General features: G+C 48.1%; 2 protein-coding genes across 2 annotated transcripts in view; one reads left to right on the top strand and one right to left on the bottom strand.

Annotated features, from left to right (window-relative positions):
• The window catches only part of LOC108505411 (serine/Arginine-related protein 53-like), a 38,059-nt gene extending 18,806 nt beyond the window's left edge, over window positions 1-19,253 (bottom strand). Inside the window, exons 1-3 of the mRNA XM_017831364.1 lie at window positions 19,140-19,253; window positions 15,576-15,766; window positions 13,495-13,620 (exon numbers count right to left, since the gene is read on the bottom strand). Of these exons, the coding sequence (XP_017686853.1) occupies window positions 13,495-13,620; window positions 15,576-15,766; window positions 19,140-19,253 (431 nt within the window). The remainder of the gene's footprint in view (window positions 1-13,494; window positions 13,621-15,575; window positions 15,767-19,139) is intronic.
• Window positions 19,254-21,229: 1,976 nt separating this feature from the next.
• On the top strand, window positions 21,230-25,720 carry SHOX2 (short stature homeobox 2). The gene is made up of 5 exons (XM_017831369.1): window positions 21,230-21,517; window positions 22,532-22,740; window positions 25,091-25,148; window positions 25,264-25,352; window positions 25,444-25,720. The coding sequence occupies exons 1-5, from the start codon at window positions 21,262-21,264 to the stop codon at window positions 25,693-25,695; spliced, it is 864 nt and encodes a 287-aa protein (XP_017686858.1). The 5' UTR covers window positions 21,230-21,261; the 3' UTR covers window positions 25,696-25,720.
• Window positions 25,721-25,767: the final 47 nt, after the last annotated feature.

Genomic DNA, 25,767 nt, shown 5'->3' with positions numbered 1-25,767 from the left:
TTGTGGTGAAATGTTGAGGAGCAGAAAGGAAAGCTTTGGAGGTTGAAATGTTCCACTTCCCTCGTGCCTTGGTTCAAATCAGTGACAGGAAAACGCTGCTCCTCTGTCTGCCTGGGACAAGAGCAGGATTTTAGGGTTTGTGGTGGTAAAACCTCTCAAACTGAGGCCCCAGTGATGGTTTGAGCTTCAGGACACTGTGATATTTGTGTATATTTATATCCACAGATTGAGATTAGATCCTAAACAGATGTTTAAAATGTTTAAAACCTGCAAAAATACCCCCCAAAAAACCAACCTAGAGCAGGACAGCACCATCAGTGTCTATATGAGGCACTCAAACGGGGAGGTACCACCAGCATGGACCCAGAACTGAAACAACAGGGGAAAAATCTGAATATTTCTCATTCTTCAAGTCACAGTACCATTTAAAAAGCAAAAAAAAAAAAACCTCCTTACAGACAAGATTAAGGCATTGCTTGTCCTTAGAAATAAATACCTAAGGCAGAAGACTGGGAACACTGGGACTGACTCGATTCACACCATGACCTAAAATGACACTTAAATGAAAAGCTGTGTGTCTGCTTTTACTTGACAAAGTAAACAAATCAAAGCATTCCCGTGTTCACAATTAAGAAAAGTGGCAATTGTTTTCATTAATTCAGTGATAACTAAACAGTTCAGGTGTAAATTTTAGGAGATGAAAGAGGTTTGAGGTATTCCACTTATAATTTTCACCACAGAAGTTGTACGAAGAACACAGACTTTTAGAATCTCACCTTCTTTTTCCCAAGCTAAAACCAAAACAAACTTAACATTTTTCATGAAAATTGCTGTAACTTGACTATAGGATCAAGGCTCTGAAAATTCAGCCATAAAAAGGCTTTAAAAACACACAAAAAAAAGCGCAAAAATATCACACCGTACACTCAAAACCTTTTGAAGGCACATCATAAACAGTTTGGATATTTTCCTATTTTCCAGTGCACATTCTATAAATGCAACGATAATTTTCTAATTTACATGCAGGTTAGATGCATCTTGCTGTAATATTCTGTATTTTCCAAACACAAGGCAGATAGAGGGAAGCCTGGCCTGGTTTTAATATTCTCCTGAATGAATATTGAACAGCTTCATTCCCGAAGACTGATGAGGAATATGGAGCTGCCAGGTTTATCAGCCCCAAAATCTGCTTTACTGGGAGTTATCACCTCTAGCCCTGCTCTGTCCTTCCCAAACCTCAACTCTAATGGCTAATTAAAAACTCCAAGGAAAGGGAGGGAAGAAACTCTGAAAATTTCACTTAGTACTCAAAAAAACCCACAGAAGTATTTTCATTATAGAACCTGCAATTGTTACATAAAATACTGTAAAACAAAACATACTAGAAAGAGAAACAAGAAAATTTGTATTGTTTAAAAATAAATAAAGCAACAAAACTACTTGATTATTACCCTTTAAAATGTGTTATGACTGCTGTGATCAACTGATGATGCTGAGCACAAACTAACTGGTGTTAGTCCCAATTTAAATGGGTAAAAAGAGCAATCAGAATGTGATTTTTACATACCTATGCCTTTGTTTAACAAAGACTCTTGTGGAATTTTCTTCCAAGCTTTGTTTTTTTTTGTTTAAAACACAAAGGAACCTCCCAAACCCAGGAAATAATGACAGAGCAGCATCACTCCTGTACCACACTCAGCTCCACTCCCAAACCTGGAGGCTGGAATTAAAATGGAAACTCTATTATTTCCAGCACTGAGAATATTATCCAAATGATTTCCAAAAAGGAATTCCAAAAATAACCCACTACCTGTGAGTCACTCCAAGCCTTCCCCAGTTCTCTTCCCAAGAGCCCCATCCCAACTCCCAGAGGTTTGACACCCCCATGGGGACGTTAGAGGGGAGGGAACGGGAACGTGAGGAGATTGCAGGATGGAAAGGTGTAACATATATTAAATTAACAACACAATAAACAGGGAAAACTTGCCTGTCACCCCTCTGGCACCTCCCAGTGCCTCTCCAGGAGTCCCTGATGTCCCCCTGCCCACGGTGACACCGTGAGCAGACACCTGGTTCACTGCTATGAATTTTTCATGTCTCCCCAGCTTTCTTCCTCCTTCACACCTATTGGTTCCTGCTACTAATCCAACTCCAAGTCCTTGGGCCTAAAGTTCTCTTTTGGATTCTCCTTGATGCTGCCAAGAGCACAAAGAGCTCAAGCCCTGCCTGGCACTTTCCTGTTATAATTTAACATAAGGGTGGGCTGATTAACCACAGGCAATCAGGATATTACCATTCTCTTATCTGGACTAATATCTCTTCTTTGGGCTTACATTTCACTAATAAATGACACTTTTGTTGGTTTTGACTGAGTAACTATTTTCAATCAACCTCACACTTTAACCATAAGTTTAAAGAATAACTGCTCAGGTTCTGTACTAATATTAAATTACCAGAACCACATTTTTTCGTGGCAAAAACAGCCAGGCTGCCCTGTATTTTATTAGCCTCCAATTTGCTCAGCAGTGTCCTCTTGAGCTGTGTGAGTGGCTCGTGTAGGCTCACAACACCCCCCACATGGTCCTGATTACGCCCACCAGGCCAACACGCTCCCGGAGAAGTTTCCCAGACACTTTCCTAATGGGATGTCACGTTAAATCTGACAGCAGGAGATAAAGCAACTCCACCCTAATTACAACATCTTGAAAAGGGGCATTTTGGAATGATGGGCACAACATTATTGACGGTGGCAGTGCCCCAACCCAAGGAGGAGTTTTTAGACAACCGGGACTCTTACGCAGCTTCCTTGGATATCCAGAGCTGTCAACATCTTGGAAATAGATGCTCCTAACTGCCAAACTCAGGGAAACGTCACAGATTTGACTACTCTCTTAATGCTTCATGACTAATTCCTTGGAGACACCCTTAAAAGCCCCAAAACGTTGTCTTTGGGTAGAAACTTCCAGTGGGGAATCAATCGGGAGCAAACGAGACGCTCGCGTTGAAATGTTGGGCGCTGTTTAAGGGAACAAATGAGTGAAGAAAGGAGTGGATCTGAACATATGCCACCGCACTGAAGTTGCTAAAAGGGTCTGTTGGAAGAATATTTGCTTTCCAGGGAAGCTAATATGCCACAAGAAGGGCCGGTGATGAAAGAGCCCCGAGTCGCGTGGAAATCCAAATATAGCGACAGACACAATTATTTTACTAATTGCTAATGAATGCAGTCAAGTGGCTTCAAAAAGCCAAACTTTGCTTGGACTACTTCGGGTTTTGACCTCTGCATGAGCAAATGCATTTCAAACCCGAGCCCACCAAACCTGATTAACGGCGCCAGCCGAGGCCGGGCGCGGAGCGGCGGCTTTATCCCCCCCCCCCATATCTATCACATGGCCCCGAGGATAGTTAAATGAACCTTAAAATGGCTACAAACAGCTCAATGACTACACAGACTCCTGCCAATTAGAAATAATTAGGCAGTGATTTTGGTGGGGAGGCTTTTTAAGTGCATCCATAATGATGCAACGGCGCTGATTAGCGCTCTCAGCCGGGCCCCGCTCAAACGGCCCCGCGATAATTATGCGGCGCTCACAAAGCCTCGCACATCTCTGTACTTCACCTCCCCGCACCGAAAAAAATCCACTTCATTACCTCCAGTAATTAATCCTCCATTAATTGCAGGAAAAAGGCCCAGTTTACCGGGCTTCGTTTCTAATTATCTTATAAATAGTTATGGTTCTAATTAATGTGTTCATTAGGCTGGATATCTCTCTCAAAGCCACGCTCAGAGCAAAGGTGCCGCTTTTGAGAGAGGAAGCCTAACTAGCCATAAGGTGAGGCCATTTTGGTTGTATTTGCTTTTATTTTAGTATATTCAACCTCCTAATTGGCATTTAAAATCTAATTTGGAAGAACTTCAAGAAGACTATATAGGAGAAAAATAGGAAAAGGGGTTTCTCGGGTTTTTTTTCCCCATTCTCCAATCAAGAAGCTCAGAGCTTTAACAGGCAAACTTTTAGCAAATCTTTTTGATATGGACTGGGAACAGATTTTCAGCGCTATGCCACAGATTAATTTAAATTCTATCACAATGCAGCTCATCCCCGCATGTTTTCACAGAGGAGAAGCAAAAACTAGAGAAGAAAAATAGATATCTAAGAGTATATGAATAATTTAAAATAATAAAACCATACTACTGCCCTTGCCTTCACTTCCAGGATATAAATCAGCGGCACAGAACTACAACAAAAATTTAAATCATTATTTCAGCTGAGCATAATCTAAACCTTTCAATTCATTGAGAGATTTTCACTTTGCATTACTAGGAGATGATACGACCCAATGAAAGCCACAACTGGAGACTCTCTTAAAGGAATATTTATGGATAATCGACTCCAGATTGAAAGCATATGTTTCATAGGACTTTGGAGGTTTGCATATAAATATTTGCAGAAAACTTAAAAATTCTGTATTAAAAAAAATCTACAGGAATGCAACCAAAATATGTTAGTTATGCTTAAAATTACGGTATAGATGTTAAATTCCCACCTTCTCCTAGATTTCAATTGTTTTACATATACATTATAGTTAAATAAATCTCTCTCCAGTGCAAACAAATACAAGTTTTCATATTTTTCCTAATGTGATCACATATTTAGCATCATTTTTTTTTGCTCACATAGCTACTCAAACCCTATTTTAACAGCAAAAGGACAAAAACTCTACATGTGCCTGAAATTATCTCCATTTTTTTTGATAACCTTTTCTTCCTGTAACATCACACCTCAGTAAAATCTGGAATCACTGAAGTCAAGTGCAGCTTTGCCAAAGTTTGATGCCAATAAACCTGGATTAGGACCAGATGAAGCGTTATCAGCTCTCCATGTTCCGGCTTTTGGATTTTTGGGAGACTCGGTGCCTTCCCTTGGAAAATGGAAAACTCCAAGTGTCTCAAGGTTCAGATGTGGGAGAACCAGCACTAAAGGATGAAAGGGACAGTCAGGGAAGAGTCACAGTATCCCAATTTTATTCAGCTTTATCTGGCATGAACCCGCTCCCAAAGCTCACTCTGGCCATGATACCACCAAAATTAGAAGCTGCCCACCTGGATCTTGAAGGACAATTGATTTTTCTGGGATAAAATTTGTTTGAAAGGTACCAAAAGCCCTGAGTGCAGCAGGGACTGTCCTGCTCACACACAGCCAGGTCCTGCTACCGAGCAAAGGCTGAAATCCTGGACCAAAGGGAGCAAAGAACTCCAGGGCACAGGTGGTGGTTTATAGAGAATCATGGAATCACAGGATGGGTTGGGTGGGAAGGGAATTGAAAGCTCATCCAGTGCCACCCCTGCCATGGGCAGGGACACCTTCCCCTATCCCAGGTTGCTCCAAGCCCCGTCCAACCTGGCCTTGGACACTTCCAGGGCTGAGGCAGCCACAGCTTCTCTGGGAAATCCATTCCAGCCCCTCACAGGCAGGAATTTCTTCCCAATATCCCACCTAAACCCACTCTTTTCCAGTTTAAAGCCATTCCCCTTCTATCACTCCAGGCCCTTCCTGGATCACCCCCCCAAAGCTGCTTTAGGGCTGCGACATCACCTCACTCCAGCACCCACAACCTCAGGGATGGACTTCACCACAGCCAACAACATTCAGGCTGATTTCTTGGAACACGAGGGATTGACAGCTCCTTGTGCTCTTCTTCTACAGCACAACTGTTTCTCTTGCACAGGTTCTTTACATTCTGATGAGTCCCATAGAAAAAAATAGTGTTAACCACATTTTTCAGCAGAAATACAGTTTTTTTGCCAGCATCTTGAACTAGATTCTGTCACTGCCATGTGTTATTAGAATTAAAAAGAATGAAAGATGGGAATAGAGGAAACAGTAAATTGTTACTACTAAATTGTATTATTTTCATATATCAATAATACTGATAATAGTATAAATATAATATGTACATATAAGTAAATAATAGCTATGTGACAACATAACTATATTAATAATATTGTTATATTAGTTGTGTATTAATATTATGCATTGTACATAATATACATTATGGTACATTATGATATATAATATTTTAATGCACTTAATAAACTATATTATAATATAGTTTATATATTAAGTATCATATCAATAACATCAATAAATTGATGCTCACATTTTGATTTAACTCCTTCAATTCACTCTGATTTCACTCTTTCACTCCTAAAAACCATCTCTGAGAAGAGCAACAATTCACCCAACAGAGAGTGAAGGTCTAAGATTCCCAAAGCATCCCAAGACATCTGCTCTATATTGGTTTGCAGAGCTGCTCCAGAAACACGAGCTCTGCAGCAAGAAAACAGATTCTATTTCATGGCCAGAGCTTTGGGAGCAAAGAAAAAAGAGGATTAAAGAAAACAGTTAAAATACACGATGGTTCAGAACGGAGAGATGTTGAAATCAAAACCAATCCTCCACTAAGGGATCACATTCTTGAGTGCCTTTCCCAAACAGAAAACTGAAGCGTTCAAACAAACCAACCTGCACATCCACCTTTTCCAAAGGGAGAAATAAGAGGGTTTACAAAAATAAGCAGCTCAACTCCAAACATCTTCTGTGCCCACAACACCTGGACCGCTCAGAAACCAAGTTTCTGTGTAATGAGGCTCGAGGCTCAGCCTAAATGAACAGCACTTATGCATTCACAGCTTTTTTAAGGCTGGGTTTTGTTTTATCCCAATGAAAGGCATCAAAGGCCCTGTCCCTGGCAGCTCTGTGCCCTCACTGAGAGCTGGAGGGCCCTCGGCACTGCCTTGGGAAGTTTGATTTCCCCAAGCGGTCAATTAGGGCTGGGAATGTGCTCCTGGGGGGGGCTGGTGCTCCAGGACATCTCCAGTGCTTCACCTCCACGGCTTCCCAGGACAGCCAGGGACACAAACTGCTCGCTTCTGCTTGGAAAAAGTCAATTATTGCAATTAAAAACCGGATTTTTAGAGACTGTTGGTGAGACAACCTGGAACTCAACAGGAGCCTAAATAAAACTGCAGGTTTTGACATAATGGGGGAAAAACATGATTTGATGTTACCAACCACAGAAAAACTAAAGATCACATGAGCAAACTCAGCGATCTGAATTTCACTTTATTTGAAGTTTCATGGGAGAAATGCTACAGTACCTTAATTAAATATATATTAATATAAATTAAATATATGTTCTAATGGATCAGAGGCTTCCAACTTTCCCACCAGTAAGAAGAGAGACAAATATGTAACATTTACACTGATTCCTTGCATAATCATGTGGGTCTGTACAGCTGGTTTTACATGAATGTGTTCATTTGTGTAGCAAGGACAGGAGTAAAAAATATCCTAAGGAGCAGATCAATACTTTAAGGGAATAGAGGCTCCAGTAGCTACAACCAGGCCAAAAAAAAAAAAAAAAAAGAAAAGAAAGAGAGAGAATACTACAACCACAAGATCAATCAATCAATCATAGCTTGCAGCCCTCCAGGTCAAGCCCTTTTAAGGACTCTTTTATTGCAACTTTACCAAATCCCCAGTAAAAAAAAAAAAAAAAAGCAATCCTAGAAGCATGGAATGGCTTGGGTTGGAATTTCCAAAGCAATATGCTGATTAAATAGCATTGTTTGATTTTTGATAGGACTCCTGTCTGCTTCTCCTTGGAAAATTCTTGGATCCATTTCCAAAAGAGGTATTTTCAAAGTCTTTTTATAGATTAAGAGTCTTAAGAGCTTCTCTACATGTGCCCAACCTCATTCTTTGCAGTTGTCTGGTAAGTTCTTGTTTCTTCCAGCAGAGAAAGGGCCGTGTTTGTCCCAGTCCCTGTCCCAGTCCCAGTCCTGCTGCTCCCCCTCAGTTCTGCTGCTGTTCCTCAACTTTCCCTTCCATCTCCTCCCCAGCAGACAAACCAACCCACCCTGTGTGATGGTTGTGGGCTGGTCAGGCCAGAAAACCTTCCCTTCATTCCCTCAGCCTTCCCTTCTCCTGGAACATCACCTGTGCTAATACAGTCCCACAGCAGGACCTCTGCTCTTATCTGAAACAACTTGAATCAGTTTTAATCAACTTTAAACCTGACATCTGCATCAGACTGAAATTTAGTCTTTCTTCACGACATCCTTAAGATCAGTCTTCTAATTTTACACAATTAGATTGAGCCATTTCATTACAGCCTGTAAGTAAAACCTGTATTTTGAATACAATTTAGCATAGATTGTGTCTTGATCCAACAGTTTTTATCAGCTGATAAGTCAGGTTTTCATTTGGAAAGACTCTGACACATTAATACCCCTCTAAAATAATACGATGCATGGAGAAAAGAGAGATTAACTGAAGAGAGACCCATTTCAAGTAACACAAATACAAAAGCACTCAATGATATTATCTTTAAAAGGTGTTAACATTTCACTGTGCAATACTGACCTTTCACTAAAATACATAATAGCAATGGATAAGAAGATATTAAAAAAGGAAATTCTCAAAGACCAAAGGAGAAGTCAGTGGGATTTTACTATGATTTATTTAATGGTCCCTTTCCCCCTGCATTGTTCTTAAATAGTACAAATTCTAACTGCTAAACACAAAGAATTCTGCCAAGCTGTGAGGGTTGAACCTCAGTTAATTCTAGTTTACATTGCTGGGTAGTGGCAGCTTCACTCCACAAGCTGCTTTTCCAGCTCAAACCCAAGTTTATTCCAAAGCCACCCCAAAGAAGCAGGTCCCTGCCCCTGGACTGCAACAACTGCACACATTTCAATATTAAATTAATTAGGCTGGAAGGATGGTAAAGAAATAAGATGTAAATGTGTATCCACACACACACACTGGGGAAAAAACCCCTGTACACTGATCAAACAGCTCCTTCAGCGACACTCCAAAGGCAGCAGGGCTACAGGCACGTTATTTTACACTTAAAATTTCCTCTCCTTCACCATCTATAGATGTACTTGGGGAGTTTGGGTCAGTTTTTGAGCTGAACTGCATTAAAGGTATTACAAAGCAGCAGTCTGGTGTTTAACATAAAGTAAAAAGCCAAAAGCACTTGGCAGACAATAAAGCAAACTTGCATATTTAAAGGCAATTATAGTGGGATACTCTGTAATCACAGGATTGTAGGAAATCAAGGAATACAGGGTAACATTTGGGGGTTAATTCTATTTAAAGCTCGGTGAATTAGAAGATTTGTGCCATGAGCTCTGATGCAGAGTATTTTCTATATGATTACATATATATATATGATTAACTTGCAAGAACAATCACAGTGAAAACTCCAAAAATATTAACCCGGCTCCATCCACCCGGGAATTACACGAGGGCTGAGCTTCCCCATCCCAGAGAAGCACAATATTCTAATAAGAACTCTCCTAATCTTCAGCCAGCAATAATTTCCAGCTGATATTATTATTCTCATTTCCTTGAATAATATCCATACTCCAGGGCCATTTTCCTCCTCATATTCAATATCGTGCGTGCTCGGATGGAGATTCCTGTCCTCATATCCTGTCACAGTATCAATCACTGCCTCCTGTCCACTCAATCCCCGTTTGATTTATCAGCCACCAGCTCTCTGGACTCCATAACTCGACCCAAACCATTTTAGCAAGACAGTGACAAATCACACCCGGGATCACATCAACCTGTTCCACTTAGGAAAGTCGGGAAGGGGAGCTGTGACATCCCTGCACCGGCACCCCCCGCTCCCCCCCTCCCCAGCCTGATGTATATTAATGAGGAGCTGCTATTCGCAATGCTCCTTCCACATCAGCATCTAATATGATCAAATTAGGAAATGGGATGATTTATTAAATTCCTGCGGAGCTCAAATATTCCTTCCCCTCGCCGGGTGGATGCAGAGAGGGAGCTGTTGCTTCCAATTTCCCCGCCCGGGCTGTGCCGGCGCTTCCACGGGCGAATTATTGGCTTTAAAAAAAAAAAAAAAAAAAGACTGCGAGGAGGCGAAATGTTATTAAGCAAATGCTCGGTAAAACAAACTAAATCGGTTTTAAAAATTCCTAATTTAATGTAAAATCTCGCTTGTTTCGCCCAAATTCAGTTTGTGATCTTATTAAGTCGTATTTGCATCGCGCTGCCTCGCTGCAGGACAGCTCGGAATTTATGGCATTACCAGGAAGCCCCACTTTTTTCCATTCAAAAAAAAAAAAAAAAACCCTGCTTCTAAAACAAAATACTTACAAATGCACAGGTTTCCTTCTCAAACAAAGCACGAACGTTACCAAGAAGCCCCATTTTCAGGACTATAAAAACTGCATCCCAAATAACAGAGCTACAAACGCAGAAGTTTTCTCCTCCTCTCGAATCAAGTGCAAACACTACCAGGAAGCCCCACTGTTTCTGACTATAAAAACGGCTTCTAAAACAAAATACTTATAAACACACAAGTTTTCTTCTCAAATATGGCACAAACATTACCAGGAAGACCCATTTTTTTTTTGACTCAAAAAAACACATGTCAAATAAAATAGTTATAAATGCACAAGTTCCCTTATCTTCTCAAATGCAGCACAAGCATCACCAGGAAGCCCCACTTTTTTGACCCTATAAACTGCTTCTAAAATAAAACAGTTATAAATGCACAGGTTTTCTTCTCAAATAAAGTACAAAAATATGGGTTTAGGTTACAAATAAAACCTACTTAAAATCTTTTTGAATGTGTCATTATAAAAATCCAACTGTCCCAATTAAAATTGGATATATTTCAGTGGTTTACACTGTTGGAGATCTGTAGATCATTCACTCAAATAAAACACCTATTAAAGCTAAAAATCACTTTAATAATAAAGTTATTTAAAAAAAAAAATGCATTGCAGCCACATAGACTTTTAACAACACCTTCATTACCTTGAAAAACCAACTTAAATCTTAATTTGACAGGGGACTGTGGAGGGAAAAGACATTACAGGATACAGAATTTGTGCCACCTGCATGATTGACACCAAAAACAATTCCAGAGATTTAAAGACACCACGTGATGGATCTTAACTCCCAATAAGAAGCTTGTTTTCTAAGGTCAGACCCATAATTAATAAAATTAAATTTAAAATGACCTAAAGGTGATAATACTGGGAAGGTACAAGGGGAATGTTACAAATCCAGGGGGCACAGAGGTGATCTTCCCTTTCCTGCTGCATCCCAAACTGCTGCTCTCCTGTGGGGCAGGAGCTTTCCCTCCCTCCCCTGGCAATGCACAAGTTGGGGATCCACAGGAATATTCCAGTGGGTGCCACTGCTCACTGCAGGAACTCCAGGTGCTGCCCGAGTTACTTTTATCAGTTATTTACAGGTGTTTCCTTCAGTATCTACCTGTAAAAGTCACATGAAAAGAAGTTGTCCCACCCCAGGCAAAGAAAATGAGGAATTCCAGCTGGAATTCATGAAAATTCCATTTCAGCAGTACAAATTTCTACATTTCCACAGACAAACTGTCTCTGCATCTCTACATTTGAGTGGATTTTTCTTGTATGATTTCTTTTTTAGTTCCACTTGTGGTATCCACAGCCTCCACAGCTTAATTCCTTTATCCCTAAGATCCATCTCCTTTTATTTCCCAGGACCTGCCTGACTTCCCTCCCTCCACACCTGCCCCAGGTCAGACATGGGAGGAGGTGGGAAACCCTCAATCCTTCATCATCTTTTCCCACCATTTTTAGTCTTATCTTGATTTTTTATACCCCTCCATCACATTCCCTCTTTCCCCCATGACCCCTTTTCCAGCCTGAAGAATCCTGAAGTCCTGAGTCCTCTGTGGAAAGCTGGTCAGCCCTTGGACTGAGTGATTTTGAGGCAAAAAAGGAGATTATTTGGCATCACTGCAACTACCTCAACACCACGAGCAGGGCAAACACAGGCCTGGAGTAGCAGCAAGGATTTAACTCTGCTCCAAAAATCAGATTAATCCACGGCTTCTCAGGGTAACATTGCAGCAGACTCAGGGAAAAAAATGACAATAAAGGGCTTTATGTGTCCTGTTGGGTTTAGTTTTAAGCTTTTAGACTCTTCTGGTATCATTTAGGATGTTATTTATAAATATTTTCCCTGAAGAATCACGTCTGTGCACAGGAAATGCATTTAAAGCAACATGCAGCTCTACCCTCTATAGGACTGCAAAGCTGGAATATTTTACACATAAAATATTTTATACCCGATATTTGTCATGTTTTTAGGTGCCTCATTTCCATATATTGCAATGATGATTAAAATCATCAAACCCCTTGGAAAAGAGACCATCAGACTATTGCTAATGAAAGCTGCAATTTTGTATTATTACAATAAAAACCCTTTTTAAATCAGTTTATCACATTTCCTAACGCTGAGTACGTGACAGGCTGAAAAGCCTTCATTTTCACCTCATCCTTTGCACTTTGCAGTGGCTTATAACTGATTTTCTTGACAGAAAAGGTGGATATTCCCAGGAATATTTCCACAGGCAGCCCAGCAGCTTATCTGGGGTGTCCAGCTCCGATGCTGAGGATTCTCAGAGACACATCAGGCAGTTTAAATAACCAAATTTCTACTACAAAGGCACTGCAGCAATAAGTGTTCAGGCAACTATTGTAATGAACAGCTGGGAAAAACTCAGGGCAGAATACAAATAAGAGGAAGTGGAATATTCTCATCTTTCAACAACAATTTATCAACATTTAGAGGCAACAATTCTACTGTTTGGTATATAAATATAGACAAATATATATAAATAACAGGTTTAATAAATTCTTAGTGCAGAGACACAAAATTACTTGGCTGAAGATTTGTAAATACACACCAAAACAGCTCTGATCTGCCTGATACACTCAATTAATTTAAAACCAATCGAAAATGCTAACAGTAATTCTGGTTCAACTTGAGTTACCAAACTTCTTAATTGGAAAGTATACACAAATTGAGCTGCTTCTAATTAAAAAAGTAAAGCAAATTTCATAGCACAATTTGTAACTTCTGAGCCAGATTTAAATATTGGAATTGTGGTTATTATTGAAAACATTCATTTGTCACAAAGCAATTTAAGACAAAATTCAGCACTGTAGATATCTTAAATATTAATAAAAAACTGCATAACTAAATACTCATCTTTTTCCAAGGGGAAATACAGATGAGAAAATAAGTTTATTCTGATCTTCAGGGAGCCAATGTTGGGAATTGTGGAAACCAGTAACCAAAAAAAAACCTACAAGGAATTTTAAGATGATTCTGTGAAAACAAGTGACTTTATTCATGCTTTTTGCACTTGGTCAGATGCAAAATAAATAACTTCTCTCCAAATTGTTTCACCAGTGTAACTGAAAGATTTATTGGATGAAAAGCACTCCAGAGGGGTTTCAAATCAGGAGGAGTTCCAAGGGGAATGGAGTTTGCAGGAACACCCATATCCATTATTTCTGGTGTTGTCCAAGCTCACTAATCAGGAGATTTTAAATTCATGTTGTTAAAGTGAACATGCTATTTTTTTTTTTTCCCTAGGGAAGAGTCTTACCTTCTGGTTCTACTTTTTGACCTGGACCTTTGGGACCTGTAGGATTTGCCTCTGCCCCTGGATCGGCTCCGGCTGCGCTTCCTCCTGGAGCCGTAGGAAGAGCTGCTGCTGGATCTGTGCCTGCGCCTGCAACACAACCAGGCTGTGGGTGGGTGACTGCCCCTCAAAACCCAAAGGAACGGGCACAAAACCCCTGAAAACAACTTCAAAACGAGGTACCAACCTGTGGGGTTTGGACTGTGCCCCAGAAGCCTCAAATCCCACTATTCCTCTGGAACAAGGGACTCCCGTTCACATGGGCAGTGCTGCCTCAAAGAGCTCATACTGCCAAACACACAGCCCAGGCCACGAGAGCTTGGGCTGCTCTCCTCAAAGTGCTCTTAATAATCAACTAATCAGTGTTAATTTATTCCATCTGAGCTGGGGAGTTTCCTCCCGAGTTCAATCAGGAGTCACAGGGGTGTCCTCCTTTGCCCCTCCCACCCAGTTTCCTTTATTCGAAGAATAAATTCTTATACACAAAGGAGAAAACTAAAAGAATAGATACCAAACTACACCAACTAACCCCAAAACTGGGAATGGGGATATCTTTCAAGTCTTACTTTTAAGATTTCCTCTCCATCTCCCTAATAGTTAACTAAGCAACAATTAAAATACTAATGAGAACCTCCATATTTTTGATTGTTTGATTAATATCAAAATATAACACCACAGAAACCCTCCTGTAATTCAGGGTGTGCTCAGTGTGATATGTGATTATCCAGCACAAGGGAAAGGGGCTGCAGGAGCTGGAAAACTGGAAGAGACATACAGGTTAACTGCTAAAGAACAGGTATTCATCTGGCAAAGGAATGTAGCATTCCTGCTGGATGAGGAACAGGAATCTTAGAAACTGCTGCTTTTCATTTATCCCTCAGGGTCAGGGATAAATCCAGTAGGACCCAGCGTGTAAAACTGCCAGGAGCAAATGTCCCAAAATGTCCCTTGGCACAGCCAAGGCTCCAGCCAGACCCTAAAAACAGACCCTTTGGTCTTTTCTGGACCCAATTTCAGTCACTGGTCCCCATCCAGCCCCTAATCCCCCTCGGAGCCCTGGTGTGTGTGGGAGATGGCCATGCCTGCCCTGGACTAACGGGATCAGAGCTCGTGGCAGCAGCACAGGGCTGGGATGGCAGCCCAGGGATGGCAGCCCTTGGCATCCCACCGTGTGCCCTCAGGGCATGGAGAGGCTGGGAAGGAGCACAGGGAAGGGGGTGGAGATGAACAACTGAGACACTCCTCCCAAGCAGTCACCTCTTCCCTCTTCTGCCAGCTCCAGGAAGGGCTGTCAGGAGCAGTTCCCAATATATTCACAGGGCAGCCAGACACAAGGAGGGTTTTCCAGCTCCACTTACTAATACACTGACCACAAGTCAGGCTGAGACAACCAGGATGGGACCATGGAAATGCTCCAAGGGCTGGAGCCCCTCTGGAACCAGGCTGGGAGAGCTGGGGATGTTCACCTGGAGAAGAGAAGGCTCCAGGGAGACCTGAGAGCCCCTTGCAGGGCCTAAAGGGGCTCCAGGAGAGCTGGAGAGGGACTGGGGACAAGGCATGGAGGGACAGGACACAGGGAATGGCTTCCCACTGCCAGAGGGCAGGGCTAGATGGGATATTGGGAAGGAATTCCTGGCTGTGAGGGTGGTGAGGCCCTGGCACAGGTTGCCCAGAGAAACTGTGGCTGCCCCATCCCTGGGAGTGTCCAAGGCCAGGTTGGACAGGGCTTGGAGCAACCTGGGACAGTGGAAGGTGTCCCTGCTGGACAAAAAAAGAAAGTTATTTTACTTGGCTGGGTTTTACCTGTTTTAATGAGGAAGTTCCCTTTGGATCTCCAAATTCCCTGCTTTAGTACTCCTGCAGGGCGAAGGTGGTTTGGGTTTTTCTGGTCAGGGGGCTGGGTTTGCTTTCTAAGCTTGCTCAAAATGAAAACATTTCACCAAGAAATCAGAGAAAACTCGATTCAAACACTTCCAGCTCCTGCCACGACACGGAAGAGCTCTCAGATTGTAAAAATCAGCAACGACGAATTCCTACAAACGCACCTTTTCTCGTAGTGGGACCAGGACTGGAGATCCCGGGAGCGCGACCTGGACCTGGATTTCCTTCCCGATTTCTTCCGGCTGTAGGTCCTGCTGTCCGAGGAGCTGCTGGAGGAGGAACGTCTGCGGTGCTTCTTCTTCCTCCTGCTCCTGCTCTCCTCCTCCGTGTCCGAGGAGCGGCGGCCCATCTTCAACTGCGGGAAACAAACGGCACAACTGGCAGAACGTCTCCTGTCTGCAGTACTTTGGTTCTCAGATACATATATATGTATATACACACATACACAGCTCAGCCCCCCCAGCTCCCTCAGCCCCTCCTGGTGCTCCAGACCCTTCCCCAGCTCCGTTCCCTTCCCTCATCCTCCAATTTCCAGCACGGACAGGCCAAACTGGTTCATTTTCTCCACCCAAACTTTCCCTTTTCTCGCACTTTTTTTGCCCCCGATGCAGCAGCTCCTGATCCACAGGGAGAGGCTGGGAACAGCACAAGGGAGGAATTCACCACCAAGGAGGACTGAAACTCCTCCTAAGGATTATCAGAGCCCTGGAGCCAGGGTGAGGAAGCTGCAGCAAGAATGAGTCAGGAGGCAAAGGAACATCCTACTGGAAAAACACCAAATTCTGGACTTGGCATCGACCTCAAGAATTCCCATATTTTCCCCAACAGCTCAATGCAAAACACAAGACAATCCCTTAAGCACCTGGATTTGTTTTGATGCTCATGAGAGTTCACCCACTGCCACAATAAACAGCAGCTCCATAAACTCAATCCGATGGAGCCAAATCCCTGTGGATCCCAGACGGTTCCTTGGCACACGACTCCAAGCTATCAGCCTACAAATCAGCCATTCCCAAGCTTTGCTGCTGCAAATCCCTCTATTTATTTACTTTGCTTCTCAACAGATTCTGTTTCCAGCACTTCAGAACTTGGTCCTTTTTAAAGGTTTTTACATACTCAGATTAAACCAGCAAATCTCCATCCACCTAAACCAGCAAAATTTTAGGAATCCTCCTAAACTGCTGTGCAAGAGAAGTGCTTTCTTAAATTAAGTTATTTTACCATCTTACTGAAGTTATTCCACACAGATTTTGGCAAAGAGAGGCAGGACTTTAGAGACTAGTTTATCTCATTTAAGGAACTGCAACTTTAATTGACAATCTCACAAAGGAATGTCAATTCATATCAACACACCATCTTGTGCAGTCAATTTTTTCCCCTTGTAGTAAAAGATTTCCAGAGCTCCAAGGCACTAACAGTTATTGAACAGTAAAATAAAGCTCTTCAAGGATACACTGATAGAACAACCTGCAAATGAACGTGAACCTGAAACTCAAAATGAGTAGAACTGCCTGGAAAATGAAACTACAACCCAGAGATTCTGAGTTAAAGGTTCACAGATCACAGGGAGAATAATAAAAGAGACCCAAGAAACAAAGAGTATAAAAGACATTTCTGATGTGGATCATTATGAGCCACAACATCCCATTTCAACTTCTATATTGTCCGTTTTTTTAACGCCTTTTATTTTGCCATCAGCTTTCCTCCCCCTTGGGACACACAACTGGATTAAGCAGCACATGAAACTTGGGAAATATATGATGTAAATGTCAGTTTTGTGTCTCCAGGAGCAAAGAACCACGTGCCATGGCCATTCCCTAGGACAGGACAAGACCTGTGGCATCCAGGCACATCCTAGAGGAGCTCCAGGAGCGCTGGATCCACCCCGGGTGAGCTGCAGGCACAGGGACAAGTGAGACCCTGCACATCCTGGAGCTCCCACGGGAAAAGAGGTGCCAGAAGTGGATCCTGGGACAATTTGTGCAGCTGAGCCCTGTGGCTGTGTCCTACAGGGGTATCCTGGAATTCCACAGGTGACACAGCTTGGACAGGGACAACCTTTCACCGGGGGCTTTGGACCTTCCCTCCAGTACAGGACACACTTTTCCCTGCACGGACACTTCCATAAACTATCCCAGGTTGCTCCAAGCCCTGTCCAACACTTGGACAATTCCAGGGATGGGGCAGCCACAGCTTCTCCAGGAAATCCATTCCAGCCTCTCACTACCCTCACAGGGAGGAATTCCTTCCCAATATCCCACCTAAAGAAAGCATAAATGACATAGGAAACAGACTTCCCCCAAAAAACCCTATTTAAAGAGAGTAGTAAGAAGTTTACACTCATGAATTCATTCATCTGGCCCTGTTCAATCTTGTTTCAGAGATGTCAGGACTATTTCAAGTGCAACACATCTTTACAAACAAGAGTTTCAAATTATTCCTGTATTCTCATCATAGATCAGCTATAACCCAAATACTGCCCACCCACACTGGTTATGTGGCACCTCTACAAACAGGACCCTTTAAGAAATTATAATTGATTAGAAGGGTATTGATGGAAAATTGATGGAAAATACACTGCAATATTCCAGGATCCCCTTCTTTCCTGCTGAGTTCCTGCAAGTCCAGGGGCAGAAGCAACAAGTTGGAATGAGATGCTGCTGGAGCTCCAGCCAGGAAACAAAGGACACTGAAGTCAAATTTATTGTATTTACTTCTCCTTAACCAGGGCTGCCTTTTTCCCTTTTCCAAGTTAAAGTTCACTGAAAGAGGAACACTTGAATCCCACCCCCCAAGAGAGGCACCACAACCAGTTACCTTTGAAATCTAAAGATCAAGGAACCACAGGAATTTTGCTACTTTCTTACAATCTCTCCCATAGGAACAAGACCCCAAACACCCAGAACATTTGTGTGGTTACAGAAAACATGTTTTCTTTGACAATTTTATCAACAGCGTTTTTCCAAACCCATCAGTTTTGGACTCGAGGAAAGTGTAGCCTCAATCCAAAGTCATGAAAGAAGAATTCATTTATTTAAACAACACTCCTTAGCGTTCCTTAACATTCCAGCCCCAAATCTTTAGCTGTATTTCAGTGCTGGTTTTGGCAGTGCTGGGTCATGGTTGGACTCGACGCTCTCGGAGCTCTTTTCCCACCTAAACGGCTCCAGAGCGTGGGAAAAAGCCCCAAGTCAAGGGGACACCACAGGTCAACCAGAAAACAGCAGAGAACTGCACTAAGACCTCAAACCAAGCCGTGGACATGGCAACTACCTCCAGAATTCCCAGATTTCCCCCATATTTTCCATGTAAAACACGCGCCAGTCCCTTAACACCGGGATGTGAGTTCACCGCGGAGCTCCCGTGGGGCCAAACCCCCGCGGATCGCGTCTCCCGGATCTCCCTGCGGATCCCGGGACAGACCCGTGGATCCCGGGATACCCCTGTGGATGGATCCCGGGATACCCCTGTGGATGGATCCCGGGATACCCCTGTGGATGGATCCCGGGATACCCCTGTGGATGGATCCCGGGACAGCGCCGTGAGCGGGCCCACGTGCGGCACCGGGGTTATCGGCGTTACCCCGCACCGGAGGCCGCGCGGCGCCGGGAGCGGCCGCAGGGCACCCCTAGCCCCTGCAGCAGGGTCCTTTGCCCCCCATGCCGAGCCGTGCCCCCCCGTTATCCCCGATTTACCCCCTTTTCCCCGTTATCCCGGTATCCCGGTACCTCCGCGGAGCCGCCGCGGCCCCGGTTCGAGCCCAGCGCCTTCCGGGCCGCCGGGCAGGCAGCGCCAATCCACCGCCGAGCGCGCCCAGCCCGCCGCAGCGAGCGCCGAGACATCGATGCGCTGCCCTGTTGACGCCCACGCGGGTCGGGCGGGGGATAGGGGGGGACACGGAGGGTCCCGCTGCCCACGGGGGGTGCAGAGCACACCCAGAGCTGTCTGCACCGGGCACAGCGCGGTGACTACTGTGGCACACTGCCTGGCACGCCGCGGGTGACGGGCAGGAGGGCAGCGTCGGTGATCCCGGGTGGGGGTCCTGATCCCGGGGGAGGAGGTCTCGGGGCCCACGGGGGGGTGCAGAGCCCACGGAGCGCTGTCTGTAGCGGGCACAGCGCGATGATAACGGCGACAACCCACGGGCATAGTGCGAGGCACGGCGCGGGGGACGGGCCGGAGGGGAGCCTGGGTGGTCCCGGGTGGGGGTCCTGCTGCCCACGGGGGCATGCAGAGCCCTCGGAACGCTCTCTGTAGCGTACCCAACACGGTGACCCGACACGGCGGCCACCGCAACGACCCACGGGCACAGTGCGGGTGAGGAGCAGGAGGGGAGCGTGGGTGGTCCCGAGTGGGGGTCCTGCTGCCCACGGGGGGATTCAGAGCCCGCCGGGCGCTGTCTGCATCGGGCACAGCGCGGTGACAACCGCGACGACCCACGGGCGCGCTGGTGTCACACCGTGGGAGCCGTGCGGGGAGAGCGGCCCGGGGGACGCGGGGGGTTCCACCTCGCAGAAATTAAGGAGGGTCGGTGTTTAAAGCCCGGACAGGGTCAGTGTTTTACAGCCCTGTGGGCGAGGGGCAGCGCTCCCCGTGGGCACGGCGGGACGGAGCGCCCCGGGCACGGGTGGGCACGCACCGAGCGGAGCCTCCGCCGGGAACGGCGAGAAAAGCGACGAAACGATTGAATCCTTCACTTAATTCCGCCTTTTCCCGAATTCGATCGGTTTAACGCGAGCTCCCGAGCAAGGGATCCATGCCACGGGAATGGCGGAATGCTGCGTGGGATCAACGAAAGCTCCGGCCAGAGGGGCCGGGCAGGGTCACACACCCGGGCCTCCGCTGCCCGATGCCCCCGGGACCGACAATGCCACGTGGGAGCGGGTTTTGGAAACCGGGAGCGCGGTGACCGGGAATCGCTGCGTGTCGTGTGTAACAGGGGCTGGACGCACTCTAATTCCACCCCCGGTGCCCAACCTGCCCCCGTAAATAAACGCCCCGTTCTGTGAAGTCATCGCCCCAAAGGTCAATAAAAAATCGATACCCAGGCAAGAGTTAAACAATTCTGAATAATTTATTAGAATTTAGCGGAGGTGCAAGAGTGGTGAGTTCCGTCAACAGAAGTGCTCCGTGACGGGGTTCGAAAAACAAAGGGAAACAACATTAGCGATAAATAGCGGAATTGGCCCGAATCCGATGCCTCGGTGCGCGCCCGCTTCTGGCCCGGCCGCGTTTGTCACCGCCAATTATCCACGCGTTAATTCGGGGGGGTTTGGGCGCCCACGAACGAACTTTCGCGGCTCCCGCGGGGCCGGTCGCAGGGAAGCTCCCGTTGGCTGTGCCCGCGGGGCGGTGCGGGATGCGGGATGCGGGGCTGACCCGACCCCGCGGGGCGGTGCGCGGAGCCTGCGCGGCCCCCGCCGCCCCCCCGCCGTCCCGGTGGCCACTCCCCCGCCGCCCCGGCCCCGCTCCTCGCCGCGCTCGCCCGGGACCTCGCGCACGGTCCCGCTCCTAATTAAATTAATTAGGGCGCAGCGCGCGACGGGCGGGCGGTGCCGTGGCCGCGGTGCCCCGCGGCGGGCGGGCGGCCGGCAAGGACGGGGAGGAAGGAAGGGAGGAAGGAAGGGGTCCATTCAGAGCTCCGAGGGGAGGTAATTCGCCGGGAACAAGGGGCCGGCTTTGCAAAGTATAAATAGTGCCACTTCAATCGCGGCGTCGCTATCAGACCCCGGGAGCCCTGCACGTCGGGCGGCACGGCCCGGCCCGGCTCGGCACGGCCCGGGGCGCCGCCGCCTCCCCCCCGCGCCGTGGATGCCCGCCCGGGGAGCCGGGGCAACGCGCCCCTGAGCCATGGAGGAGCTCACGGCGTTCGTCTCCAAGTCGTTTGATCCCAAAGCCAAGGAGAAGAAGGAGCTCATCACCTACCGCGAGGTGCTGGAGAGCGGGCCCCTGCGCGGCCCGCGGGAGCCCGGCGGGGCGGCGGCGGAGCCGGGCCGGGAGGACACGGGCAGCCCCGCGGCGCGGCCGGGCGGGCGGACCCCGCCGAGGGAGCCCGACGCCGCCGCCGAGAGAGCGGCCGAGGCGGCCACCCCCAAGCTCAGCGACGGTAACGGCGGCACCGCGGGACCCCCCTGCGCCCCTTCCCCTCGCCCTTGCCCTGCTTCCCCCGGCGGGGTCGGTACGCGCGGGGCCGGCGGGGAGGCTGCGCCCGGCGGGGATGGGCGGCTTCCCGGGCTTCGCCGGCCGCGGGGGATCCTTGGCCAGCCTCGAAGTTTTTAGATTAAAATACTGCAACACGGATTTAACTTGCTCGGAACGCGATCTTGTTCCCGCTCGGCATCCCACGGGAAGCCAACGAAATCCCGGCCCCGCGGGCCGGGGCCGCGCGGACACGCGTGGGGCCGGGCCGCGCTGCCCGCGCTCAGCCCCGCTCCGCGCCCCGCGGCTCCCCCCGGAACGGCGGCTGTACGGCGGGGCCGGTCCCGGGGCGATGCTCGGGGCCGGTCCCGGGGCCGCCCCGATTTATTAATGAGCTCTCGGGCGCTGCGGGGAAGCGGCCGGGCCCGTCCCAGGGGCCGCGGGGACCCGCGGGTCGCTGCCGCCCTTTTGTTCGGACCGGCGGAGCGCCCGGAGCATCCCCGGAGCGGGTGCCTGGAATAAGGGAACCGGTGCCGCGGGGCCGGGGGAGCGCGGCGGGCTCAGGGCCGGGCCGGGCGGCCCCCGGGGGGCGGTGCGGGGGTCGCCGCGGGGGCTCCGCGCTCCGGCCCGGGGCGCGTCTCCGGCAGAAAAAGACCCAAGGAAAAGCGGCTCTCGGGGGGGGGCGCGGAGCGGCCTCGGCTCCGGGGACCTGTTGCAGCGCATCCCCCGGGGGTCGGCGGGGAGGGCTCGGTGCGGACCCCGCTCCTCCCCGCCCGCGTTCCCGCAGCCGGCGGCGGGGCCCGCAACGGCGGCGGCGGAGGCGGCCTAGCGCGGCCCGGGCGGGCAGGCCCCGCTCCGGCTGTCCCGGCCCCGGGGGGCTCCCGCCGCATCCCCCCGGGCAGCGGCGGGTGCGGGATGAGCCCCCGGACCGCGCGGTGCCCGTCCCGCAGCCCCGCCGGTCTGACCGCTGTGTCGTGCCCAGTGTCCCCAGAGCTGAAGGAGCGCAAGGAGGATGCGAAAGCGATGGAAGACGAAGGGCAGACGAAAATCAAGCAGAGGAGGAGCCGGACGAATTTCACCCTGGAGCAGCTGAACGAGCTGGAAAGGCTTTTCGACGAGACCCACTACCCGGACGCGTTCATGCGGGAGGAGCTGAGCCAGCGGCTGGGGCTCTCCGAGGCCAGGGTGCAGGTAGCGGGGCTGCGGGGGTCCCTCCCGCGTGGGTGCGTGTGCTCGGGAGAAAGGGCCAGCTGGGGAAGAGCCGGGGACATTATGGGGAAGAGCCTCATCCTTCTGCCGGGGAGAGGAGACAGCTCCCGGCCCCAGCTTCACCCAGCAAATCTGGAAACCGCCTCCCAGGGTTTTGCCTCCTCAGGATTTGTCTCCTGGCGTGTCCCCATCCCTTCGTTCCGCCGCGGTTTTTCCCAGCTCCGCGTTTCTTCCATCCCTGCCTCGGCAGCAGCTCGGTGGCTCTGTGATGGTGTGGGTTGTGGTCCCTCTCCTTCCCTGCTCACGACTCATCCGCGGACACACAGATTCACTTCAGGGATGTTTCTAATTCATAAACTGAATTAGAAACCCTTAAGTGAAAAAAAATTTTTATATCTATATACGCCGGTTTTCCGTGTAGTTCTTAAATTTTGAGGGAAGCGGCACAAAAATTGAGCGAGGTGCTTTGTTCGGGCTTATGAAATACAAAAAGTCTGGGATAAACAGGGGTTATTTTAAGATTTCTCCCTCCCCGAGAAGCCGCGGCTTCCTTGGATTTAACCTGCTCTTTTCACCCTCCCAAAGTTTTTCAAAATGGGTTCCCGGGCTGGTTTCTGCGAGTTTTGTCGGGATGAGCTGAAGAGTGGGGAAGAAGGTGATTCCTCAAATGAGAACAAATGTAGCTGCTCCGGTGTATTTCCGTTCTGATAATAAAAGAAGAGAAAATGATGGTCATTATGTGTATGAACACATGGAGCAGTTTTAGGCCCCGAACATCTGCAGCTGGTAGAAAGTATCTCTGTAACAGATACTCCCCCTCAATCTTTGTGCTCGCAGGCACCATCTGCACCCAACTATGCGCTCAATCCTTGGGGGGTTTCCCTGCATCGTGTAAGATTGTAAGGACAGAGGCAGAGCCGCACGGGGAACAGAAAAACTCCAAATGAGCAGCTTTTGTCAGAGCCGGAACCACAAAAAAATAAAAATAAAAAATAAAAGCATCATTTCCCCTCTCCTCTCCCCCTGCCCCCCCCACCTTTTTCTTTTTTTTTAAATTTGGTTAATGTTTTTTGTTTGGGTTTGTTTGTTTGTGGTTTTTAAATTTATTTTTCATTTCCGTCCACGAAATCTTAACAAAACCGAAGCAAAAAGTTGTTGGCTGTGGAAAATGGAGCAGGGAGGTGCTCGACAAAGGAGGCGGCGGCGGCGCATAATCCGCGCTTCCATGATGCCAAATCGCAGGGTGCATAATAACTTTTGGAGATTTACATAGATTAAACCCATTCCCTAGAAATCCCGCCGGAAAAAAAGCGCTTTGCAATAATATTTTGCCTCGTATCTGCGCTGATTTGTAAATTAGGGAATGTGCGTTTCCGCGGGAGGCTGAGGGCGAACGTGGCTGTTGGGCAGGTTTTCCGTGGCTGAAGTAAATGACAGGGAGGGGGAAAATCCCGTTTATATTCCTCTCTTCGAGTAAGACTTCAAAAATTGCAATTTTTATACTTTTTTTTTTCTTTTTCTGGCCGTGGGGAAAAGATTCCTCGGTGGATGTGGCTGCCGGGACGCGGCGCAGAGCTCGGGGTTAAAACAGGGATGTTTTAAAGATGCACTTTGCTCTCCCCCCTTCCCTCCCTCCTTTCTCCCAGCGAGCAGAACTTTAATCTGGAAATTTATTTTAACGATTTCATTTCCGATATTAAAAGTATGTTCTTGTCTAACGGGCAGCGTTTTTCTGTGCAAGCAAATTAGATTATCATGATAATGAGACAATTATTCCGCTTCTGTGCTACACTCCAGTGAACAGAGAAATTCGAAACTTCTTTGTAGCACAGCTTTTAGGATCGTAATTCCCCCCCCTCAAAAATAGAAAAAAAAAAAAAAAAAAAAGAAAAAAGGGGGGAAAGGGGGAAAAAAAGTCATTAAACTCTTCGGTGCTGAGTTTTTCTGGGAGATAAAGCTAATTAATTTATTTATTAATGAGCACGAGCTTCTTAGGCCCATTAGGGCGCGTTAGTATCGGATATCAGGGAGCAATTTCGGTCTTTGGGGACGTCGGTTTGGAAAGGGGAACCCGGGGCTTGGGAAATCGTGTTCCCGGAGCGCGCACTCCGCTCGTGGCGATTTTCAGGGTATTTTAACTCTTTTTCCCTTTTCCTTTTTGCTTTTCGGAGCTCGGGAGGGGGGGCTTCTGTCTTTGTCGGCGGGATTGCGCGGTCTGGGATTTTTTTGGTTGTTGTTATTATTATTAGCAGCGGTGTTGCTGGCGGGTTTATTTTCGGTTTGGAGCTCCGCGGCAGCGCCGCCGTGACCCCCCTGTGCCCCCTCCCCGCAGGTCTGGTTCCAGAACCGACGAGCCAAATGCCGAAAGCAAGAAAACCAACTGCACAAAGGTACCGGGGAGGGGGGCGGCGTGGGGGCGGTGGGTGAGGGGAGCGACCCGCGTGGGGCGCGCGGTGGGTCGGGGGGTGGTCTCTCCGCTGCTGACCCTGCCGTGCCCTCCCCCAGGGGTGCTCATCGGTGCCGCCACGCAGTTCGAAGCCTGCCGGGTGGCCCCGTACGTGAACGTGGGCGCGCTGAGGATGCCCTTCCAGCAGGCAAGTGACGGGCGGGCGGGGCGGGGAGGGGAGGGGGGCGACGCGGCCGCCCGGGGGTCGCCGCCACGCCCGCCCTGCGCTGTCCCCGCAGGTTCAGGCGCAGCTGCAGCTGGACAGCGCCGTGGCCCACGCGCATCACCACCTGCACCCGCACCTCGCCCACGCTCCCTACATGATGTTCCCGGCCCCCCCCTTCGGGCTCCCGCTCGCCACCCTCGCCGAGTCCGCCTCCGCCGCCTCCGTGGTGGCCGCGGCCGCCGCCGCCAAGACCACCAGCAAGAACTCCAGCATCGCAGACCTCCGCCTGAAGGCCAAGAAACACGCCGCCGCCCTGGGGCTGTGACCGCCCCGCGCCGCTTTTTTAAAAGGAAAAGGAGGGGGGAGAGGAAAAAAAAAAAAAAAAGAAAAAAAAAGC

This window comes from Lepidothrix coronata, unplaced genomic scaffold (assembly GCF_001604755.1).
Source record: "Lepidothrix coronata isolate B3197 unplaced genomic scaffold, Lepidothrix_coronata-1.0 Scaffold190, whole genome shotgun sequence".
Taxonomy (NCBI): domain Eukaryota; kingdom Metazoa; phylum Chordata; class Aves; order Passeriformes; family Pipridae; genus Lepidothrix; species Lepidothrix coronata.
The sequence above is the reverse complement of the archived record's forward strand: the minus strand, read 5'-3'. Positions and strand labels throughout refer to the sequence as shown.